This window comes from Olea europaea, chromosome 14, assembly GCF_002742605.1.
Source record: "Olea europaea var. sylvestris chromosome 14, O_europaea_v1, whole genome shotgun sequence".
NCBI lineage: Eukaryota > Viridiplantae > Streptophyta > Magnoliopsida > Lamiales > Oleaceae > Olea > Olea europaea.
The window spans coordinates 11,223,671-11,234,026 of NC_036250.1; the positions used below are offsets into that span (position 1 = coordinate 11,223,671).

The window sequence follows — 10,356 nt, forward strand, 5'->3', positions numbered from 1 at the left end:
TCCTTATTTTCTTCAAGGACATTCTTGATGACTTCGGGCACATTATCGTCACCCACAACTTCCTCAACTTGGTCCTCTACTTTTAGTGCTGCCAAATACGTCGCCTCTCCTTTCTTTAGCCCTTTTGCTAGTTGCATGGCCGAAAGCTGCCCTATTGCTTTCGTCCTAGCTACCGTAGGAACCATGCATGGAGAACCCCTCTCCAAGATGCAAACCGAGCCAAAGGAAGGCATAGGAATAGCATTGACTTTCCTCATGAAGTCCAACCCGAGAACCAAGCGAAAATCATCCATTGTAGCCACCGAAAAATCCACTTGGCCATGCCAAGTGCCTAATTGAATTTCTACTCCTCGAACTATGCCACCAAGGGGCGTGGATGGAGAATTCACAGCTTTCATAAGACCACCACCTTTAGTGATTGTGAGGCCCAACCTTCTAGCCTCATCTTCAGTAATGAAGTTGTTGGTAGCTCCCGTATCCACCATTGCTAGTGCGGGCCGACTATTTACTTGAGCTTCCACATACATTAATCCTCATTCATTATTGGAAGTCGGAATGACCTTAGCATTGAGAGCGTTAAGAAGTTGCAATGAAATAAAATGTTCCGCCCTTTGATCTTGGCAAGAGGATGAATCCCGTTCCTCCGTCATATCCATCACCGTGCTAAGTTTAGGGCAATTACGCATTAAGTGTGGCCCCTTGCACACGAAGCATCCACTTTGAGAACCCGTCGAGGCCTTCTTCTTTTCCTCATAATTTTTTCGCGAGAGGGAAGGTTTGTAAGTGTTACCACCTTTGAAGAATGATGACTTATGGTAATCTTTCTTCTCTCCCCCGCCTTTAGCCGAGCTACTCTTAAAGCTTTTAGAAGATTTTGATGAATCCGTGCTCCTTTGGAACTCGATTAAAGATTCGGCCACCACAATAGCCTCGTCTACTGTCTTCACTCCCCGACATTGAAGTTCTTGCTTCGCCCAATTTTGCAATCCGTCGGTAAAGTGAAACAATAGATCTTCATCTGACATGCTCGGGATTTGAAGCACAAGGGTAGTAAACTCTTTGACATAATCGCGAATAGTGCCCTTATGTTTCAACTCCCTAAGCTTTTTACGGGCCTCATATACTACATTTTCGGGATAAAATTGGCGTTTCAATTCCTTCTTGAAATCATCCCAACTATCTATCCTACAAGCACCCTTTTCTATGTCGGCGTGCTTACGTCGCCACCATAGAGCCGCGGTGTCCGTAAGATACATAGTCGAAGTACGTACCTTAATAGCTTCATCCAAAATGTTCACGCTCTCAAAATATATTTCCAATCGCCATAGGAAATCATCTAGCTCTTTTGCATCTCACTTTCCGTCAAACTCCCTAGGCTTTGGATATTCAATCCTTAGAGCCGCTAGAATCGTGCTAGTACCCTCACTAGTTGACGCCTTCTTACAAGCGTCTAGGCCACTTTGCATATCCGCGCAAAGCTTGTTCACTTGGTCTTGGATCGCTTTGACAGCATCCATGACCTTACCCTCCAACCTCGTATATTCTTTCCTTAAAGCGCCTTGGTCTTCCTTGAGATCATCAAGTTGTTCCAAGGTGTGAGCTCCAAGGGTTGAGAGTGAATTCTCCACTACTTCAATGCGTTCCCCCATATTGAGAAATACTTCCTCAAGAGATCCACCGGTAGGGGCTGGTGGTCGGCTCTTGCTTTGAGTTTGTCGAGTTTTCTTACTCGTGGTTTGGGGTTCGACCTCTCGATCCCGCTCGTCATGTTCTACTTCCGAAATGCCGGATCCCACAACATCTTTTTCCGCCATGCCAACGATAGTAAGTGAGCAAACCTAGGCTCTGATACCAACTGTCACGGACTTGCTAATTTCCTTCAAGAACCGTGCGGCCTTAGTGTCTTCAACTTCCGCCCCCGCGGTTATTACACTAAGTCAGCCTCCCGATTGGCGTTGATGTCTTAGAAAGGCACTAAGTAGAACACTTTAAGAAAGGGATAATGAAGGAACACAAGAACTTACAAAGAAGACTTTGTATTGAATAAGGATACTCTTTACAACTTCACTCTCTTGATGCCTTCAAATGAATCCTACCAAACTATTTATAGTAGTAGACTCCTCAAATGGATGGCTAGGATCTTTTCTATCTAATGGTCTAGATTACACATCTAAAATTATCTATACAAATATTTACATTAAAATATTTATGGACTAAATTAGGATGATCTAGAATAATCCATCAAGTGAGGAGCTTGTAGGCTTCTAGAATGTCCCACCATATTCTAGCAATCTTCATGCACTTGTGGGAGTTTAGAATATTCCGGTTAGCCTCAAGTCGTCAACATTTTAAATTTCTCGATCTTCTTGTGCCAAAATCGAGCGAGTCGTGACATACTGCTAGGGAGTTAAATGCTGCAAAATTGTCAGATGCTAAGAAAAGAGGGTAGGCATCAAAGTGTCATATTATGCAAAGGTTGAGGACTTTATCGGTAATTCATTTTCTCAATATGCACCATCGCAATCGGAAGCCTTTTTTGTTCACCAACTATGTGTTTATTCATTTTGGATTTATGCTATTGGTACAGGGGATCGAAAAACAGGGGCTGAGGTGGATGTACAAATTCAAATCAAGGGCTGAGGTACATCCACCTCAACCCCTTTTTTTAGTCTGTCCACAATCATGTATGAGTAGTAGGGCTTTTCATTTTGAGTATCACATAACATATTCTTTTATTTTAATTTTAATTTTGCTTGCAATATAATTGACTTTAAAATTTGCTAGGCGTTTACACATCAATTAACTCGGAATTCTTTTGTAATTAAGTTGGAATTAGTTTGGACCAACTTTGAATTGTTGAAAGATCTGTAAAATATGCCCCCGTTTGTGTTTGGCCTCCATTCATTTTCTCATTTTTTTCTCTCTTATTTTTGACCATATAATCTTTTATAAAATAATATTATATGCAAATAAAAAACTTTTCATTCTTTTTCAACCACACAATTTTCAAAAAAAATATTATTCCAACCATTAAAATTTGGTAAGAATGGAGGCCAAACGGGGGCATTTGTGTTTTTTTTTATTTAATTTGTCTGCTAAATGCATACGAGGGACCTAGTCGACTTTGATAGACAAGTCAATTACTGGAAATGTAATATGAGTTTGACAGTATTTGAAATAGATTCTCACATTTTTGTCATAGACATTTCATTAATTATCATATGTTATCTCTGAAAATAATTTTTATTTTAAAATGTGAATATTTTTTGTTTCAGACACATTTCAAAAACATTTTGAGAATTCATAAAAATGTTTCTTGTTTTTTCTTTTTTTTTTAATTGAAATTCGAAAACTTTTGGACTACTTTATGTAATTTTTAGATCAAATTATTTTGAAACTTAATTAAGAAAAAAATTTACGAGCTCCAACCATGAATTAACTTAATTACAGGCTCTGACTTAAAATTGAATTAATTTTGAGCTTCAATCAATTAAAGAACAATATCACATGCACCCCCTGAGCTTTATGTAATATCAGGAACACTCCCCTCACGTTTAAAAAATCACACTAACTACTCTCATTTCTAGTTTTGAGTTTCATAATCACGATCCACTTTATAAGTTGTTATAACTAAAATGCCATTGTGACGAAAATGGTGATTTTTGTCCATTTAGTCGCTAATTTATTTTCTTCCCTATAATAACTAGTCGAAGTGCATTGCAGTGCACATTATATTTATATTTTTTTAAGTCTTGTAAAATTGTTACGATAACAATTTCTGTCAAATATTTTATCAATTTCACTTGCTTAAATTTTATTTTTCTTAAAAATATGGTGTAAATAAAGTAGCCTAAGTTGGAGCTTTCAGATAAACTACAAAATTTGAGAAATATGGCAAGAGTCACACCATTTGCATGAATAGGGAAGAAATTTGATGGCTCTTGGAATTATCCAGGGAAAAAGTCCATTGGTAAATTTTACCAACACCTAGGGGATGAATGCGAAATTTAAATTTATCAAGTTATTAATCATAATAAGTCAAAATTAAATATATTAAGATGAATTAAATCACGTAGATCTAAACCTAGATATCAATTATGCAATTTAAATATTGCGAAAAGTAAACAATACCAAGATTTTATTTACGAAGGAAACCTCCTTAAAGAACTCTTCAAGAGTAAAACCTCAGGGCAAACTTGTCAATAAATAATTCACTATTAAAAAAAAGAAAATAAAAAGGGAAAAACTCAACGTCCAATATTGGTCCATAAACAACTAAACCTTAGTAAGCTCTGACCCACAACCTATTATTACCAACTCCTATGGTTGTAAGTTCTAGTACTAGCTCCAGAATCTTTTGTCTACGTGGATCATTAAGAATGAACATGTTCTTTACAAATCGAAACTCCGGTCACCTTCCTAAATCGTTAGAATTGTGACAGATATTATGGAAGTGGTTGATTTGATGTTTTGACAATTTGGGATAATGTTTCGAATGTTTGATTGAATTAACTGATTTTTGATTTTGTTGTTTGATCTTAAATATGTGTTCTCCAACATGAAATAATGCTTAAATATCTTTTTGGACGAAGTATAGTTTGGAGTGTGAGTTAAAAAAAAAAAAAAAAAAAAAAAAAAAAAAAAAAAAAAAAAAAAAAAAAAAAAAAAAAAAAAAAAAAAATCTATTCAAAAATCGCGAAACAGGGTTCAACTATACTATATTGCCGCTCGAGCGCTAGCCTGGCAGCCAATGAGAGACGGAGGTCCTATTCTGAGCGCTCGAGCGTTGCTTGGCGTACAATGAGTGAAGGATCTTGTTTCTTGATCTTACTGAATTGTCTTCAACCTTTCTAAACACTTTAACTCATATTACAACTCAATTACTTACTGTTTTGGACACAAAATTCGCCAATCTAAATTGAGACCTAACAATACTCAAATTTAAAAATATGAGAGATTAGTGTAATTTTTCCAAACATGAGGAGGTATATCTTATATCAAGCGGTGTTTCACATATTGTTATCCTACCAATTTTTGGCCGAGCATCCACTATTAACCTTAGTTTGTCAATTTTCATTTTGTTAAATTATAAGTACCTTAAGGTCATATTATGGCACCGAATATATTAATTTTTGATATAGGTTGGTAGAAGTAGCCACCCTCAAGGACAAGCAAAACAGACCACAGCACACCGATGCAAGGCCATCGACCCCCAAAGGGAGCGCTCTACCACTACGTCCAGGGAGCGCTCTACCACAACCCCTAGAAGGCGTTTTACCACTACGCCCGGGAGGCGCTCTACTACAACCCCCAAAGGGCGCTCTACCACTATCCCTAAAAATCATTCTACCACTAAGCGAAGTCCTCAACTGGAATGATATTCCTTGTCCAAACACTTAGCCATAAAACATTTAATGAATTGACCGAGTTCCATGGCCGCTGATACAGGTACAATCTTCAGACGGGAAGTTAAGGACTCATCACTCAGAACATGGGTGTAGTGGGAATACCATCGTGGGACACGTGGCACCACAACCGCCCAGCGGTTACCTAGTGCCTAATATCTATAAATACCCCCGGATGTGACACAAGTAAGTGATTTTTTTTCTCTCTCTCTCATTCTCGTTTTAGCCATCTGAATTTCAAATATATTCTTTCCAAGTCTAAAAACTAATTCTCATGCCGGAGGTAAAACGGGGGAGAAAGCCTCGCCTTCATTTTTCAGGTCTTACATACTTAATGGAGTGGTGAAAACGCCAAACGTTACCGAGCAAACAGAAGGGTGTCGAATCACCGCCCTTTCAATTTTTATCCAATTCGATTTTTGTAGGCATTTGAAACTAAATTATACCCGGATTAGTATATTCTGGTGTAATCTTACGATGAACGAAAACTTCAATAATTTAATCCCACCAGAAAAATTGCAAGCAAAATAAGTTAATATCATATACCAAAACAGTGTACCAAACACACCTTAAAGGGATAATGAAATGTGTAGTTAATAATTTAAGACTAGATAGTTAGTTAGTTATATACAATGTTAGTGACTGCTAAAAATAGGGAGCGAGTCCGAGGGTCTAATTGATAGAAATAATCCAAGCCTTCAGACTTCCTATTTATTTGCCTATTCTAAAGTTCTTCATGCCATTTATCTCATTATCCATATATTAAATCCCAATTTATTAAAAATACAAAACTCGGATCACTCTCAAGATGAAGAGAGAGGGAGACAACATCGACGATGAGAGGTCTGCATTTGGTCCAAATGGGACCAAAAGAATTAGCCAAGAAACTATATGTTCAAAGGATGCCAACATTGCCACATCTTCCTCCAATGTCAACCCTAATAACGTCGGTGCTTATGGCACCTCGATTGGCAATGGTACGAACGGTAATAACAACAACAAGGAACAAGATCGGTTCCTCCCAATAGCCAATGTAGGTCGGATCATGAAAAAGGTCATTCCGGGGAATGGCAAGATCTCCAAGGATGCAAAGGAGACCGTCCAAGAATGTGTGTCCGAGTTCATTAGCTTCGTTACAGGCGAAGCGTCCGACAAATGTCAAAGTGAAAAAAGGAAGACGATCAATGGTGATGATATTCTTTGGGCCATTATGACACTTGGTTTCGAGGATTATGTAAATCCGCTCAAGCTTTATCTTGCAAAATATAGAGAGGTAGAAGGGGATAAACTAAATGTACCAAAACAACAGCGTGTGGAACAACGTTTACAGCAGCATGAACAACAACAGAAGCCAAATGTCCCATATAATCCTAGTACTGTATATTCTTCAACAAATCTCATTTGTCAGCCACCATTTGTGTCTACGGATCCACCATTTCCTTTGCCTATTTCTCAAAATTCAATTCAGAATTCCCCATTGCCTCAACAAGAGCACATTGATTCAGTGGGACATTGGTAATTATAATTAGAAACAAACAAAAACAGGTTGTTTGAATTTTTTTAATTTTATTATTTGATAATACCTTAATGTATGGTAATATAAGTTTTCTTGAATATGTTACCATGTAGTATATTCATTGTATTATATACTAAAAAAATTTAATTGAATTGCACCTCTTAACAATAATGTTTGATATACCATGTTTTATTGGATACATAGAGCTTTTGGTTTTCAAGAATAAAATATAAAAACTAGAATATTGAAATTTGTATTTTATAAAATGCAATCACAGTATACTATAGTTAGATAGCGTGTTTGACTATTAAAATTTAGAGAATCAAAATCATACTTTCTTGGAGCTTATTTCCAAAAATTGATTTTCTAAAATGAATAATATTTTATATTTAGAATATTTTGGAAATACTCTTAGTAATTTATCAAATAAATTAGAAAGTCAAGCATTCTTGTCCTACCAAGCAAGATCGTTGGGTTTCTTTTTAAAGATCAATTACAGCTAAAGTTCCATTAAAGAGTATTTCACTTGGTAAAAACTCATAAATACATTTAGCACAAGCAATCTATATTTATCATACTTACATAGATTAATACCTATTGCTAAACCAATGGCATGACAATTTTTTTTAGGTATTTTTGAAATCCATGTATATATATTTCAAGTGTCTAAACATCAAGGGGAACACCACATATATCATTACAATAAGCCTTTAAGCTAAACTCGATTTCTTTTGAAGTGATTTTGTAAAAAGTGATTTTTTTGAAGAATGTGGTTATAAAGAATGGAAAATGTGAAAATCTATTATCATCATCATCATTAGAAAATGTGTAGTTGAAAATAAGTATTAAAAAAAAACAGTGATTCTGAAAAAATCAATTTTAAGCAATGGCTATATTTTTACACATCAATTACAGGAATTCTTTGAAATTTTGGATGATTATGAAGAGCAAGACAATGTCATTTACAATAACGGAAAAGATTCAAGATTAATGGTTGTATCTAACTTTTCTTCTAAATTATCCGTGTTATGTTTTCATCTCATACTTTGTATTTTTTAAATCAAATATTGTTAGGTCAGACTTCTTGTTGCTAGGATCATTGATGAAACTTTATTGACTCTTTAATTCAATAAATTGTTCGTTTGTGTTTTATGTATTTGCATTCTTCATATAGAGAGAATTGGATTGTTGGTAAAAATTGAATTAATCTACCCCAAGAAAGAGAAAATTAGCATCTAAAAAATACTAATTCTCAGATGAATAGGCAATTGATCATTAACAATAGTGAATTCAGATTATAGAACCTTTCAAGATTTGAATAAAATTCAAAAATTTCTTGCTTTCTAATTGTTTATTTTAGTATAAAAATAGATATATAACTAAATCAAAATCAAATAAATATTTTCGTGTTTTTAATTAAAGTAAAATAAGTAGATGATAAGTAACGTTGATTCAACACTCTATTTAATATTATGTTACCTGTTCTCATGAGATAAAATCGATAATAATAAGCGCAAAAAAGAAGAGACTTTTGATTTCCACCCCCATATATCCATGTAACAAGTGAGAAAGTCAAATCCTATTTGTCATGGAATTTATTCTAATCTAATTCTTATACGTAATGTTATTTTGCATTATTAGTGTTAAGCACCATCCTAATTGTAGCATGCAAGTACCATTAATTGATTAAACAAATTAAATCGCATTTAAAATCTCTTATCACTTGCAGTCAACTCTTATTGTATGTGGGACAATACACAAAGTTACCACGTATGGCTTCTTGGGATCAAGTTTAGATTACTTCCTTTCAAAGTAAAAGCTTGGTATTATCGTGTGAGGTCCACAATTAAGGATTAAATCTCAATGCGCTACTATGGTTAGAACTCAGTCTTTCATATAAATTAGTTCTAGTAATGATGGTTAAAGTGCTGTTCTGATACCTAATGCTTAACTAATGGCATGACAGTTTGTTAGAGCCTCAAAAACTTACCAGAAATTCTTTAGCCCAAAGGGGGGGGGGGGGGGGGGGGGGGGGGGGGGAAGAAAGAATGAATATGTACTCGTCATCTTCCAATGATAATCTGCCAAGTATTCATCTATATGATTTTTGTAAAAAAATTTCTGAACCTATAGCATTGTTCATGATATAAATACTTGTCTCCGAAAGTTTCAAGATTAGAAATTCGTAGATTGCCTGGTTTAGACTTGCATCAATTTGCCCGAGGTAAATGTCACATTGCTAGAGACAATCTACGTCGTACATTTGCATCGTTGCCAATGACCAGCTTGTTTATCGTAAAATTCAGTCATCATAGTGTTTTTTTGCTGGAAAATGAGTCGTGATCGTCCATGTGGACTGACACAACTTGCAGACCATGAGAATGGATTGGAGAGAGTGGTTTAAGTTTGAGTTCAAACCCACGACCTCTCGTCACAATATCCTTGCCTTCTCTTTTGAGTAATGTTATTTAGCCCTGCTTGTCACCCCTTATTTGGAAAATTAAAGAGTTTTGAATAGTATTTTTTGAAAAATGTATGATTAAAAAGTAAAGAAACTTTATTGGTTTGTGTATGAAAAAATTTATCGTGTGAATGTGTGGTAAAAAATGATACTGTAATAAATAATTTTAAATTTTAAATGAAGACAAATAGGCACTGAGCCCCACTAGGATTATAACCACAGTCTATGTTAAAAGAAATGTGAAATTAAATTATTTATTTCATTTACACATTAGTGCATGCATAGACTAAGGCTATAACATTAGTGGAGCTGAATAATATTATTCTTCTAAGGCAATGATGTATAGTGGAAGTTTGTGCATGAAAATATATATATAAAAATGAAAAGTGTTACTTATCTGTTGAATTCATCCGTTATTTCAAGAATTACAGATGAATTCTCTCAGTAATGGCATCAGTACATTTGGGATTTTAGTTATTAGTGAGATTGTAAACAGAAAATTAAGACCAAATGAATATCTTAGAAGTAACAAATTTTTGGAAGTAATCCATTATTGTGATGTGATATTCGATAAAGTTGGATTTATTAGATGAAATGCACAAATTGAGAAATATATTCTGAGAATTTTTAAATGATCTAAAATTTGAGGATCATTGTAGTATCATGACATCAAAAAATATACCAATTTATATATAACAACAGATCATAAATAATTAATTTAAATCTGAATCATTTTTCTAATTTTCTTTGTTTTTCCTTTGCAGAATACTTTAATTTTTTTTATTCTTGTGATCTAAATTTCCTTATCACAGAAGAAAAAATGTTGCCATCCAATAATATGGTGGGAACAAGCCATCTTAAAGTACTAGCAACATAAAATAATGATAGCATCTAATTTAAAAAGTTGATGGAGGTTGAGAAAAGAAGAGACTTAGCTTATGCGCCCCCCCCCCCCCCCCCCCCCCCTCCTCTCA

The 10,356-nt window shown here is 34.9% G+C and overlaps 1 protein-coding gene across 1 annotated transcript; it reads left to right on the plus strand.

Annotated features, from left to right (window-relative positions):
* The first annotated feature begins 6,213 nt into the window (after positions 1–6,213).
* On the plus strand, positions 6,214–7,067 carry LOC111409516 (nuclear transcription factor Y subunit B-7-like). Its single transcript, XM_023039560.1, has one exon. It carries the CDS (start codon positions 6,214–6,216, stop codon positions 6,922–6,924), a length of 711 nt encoding a protein of 236 aa, XP_022895328.1. The 3' UTR covers positions 6,925–7,067.
* Positions 7,068–10,356: the final 3,289 nt, after the last annotated feature.

Bases quoted from the DNA above. Each gene is read 5' to 3' on its own strand.
- LOC111409516 (XM_023039560.1), top strand. From the start codon at position 6,214: ATGAAGAGAGAGGGAGACAACATCGACGATGAGAGGTCTGCATTTGGT.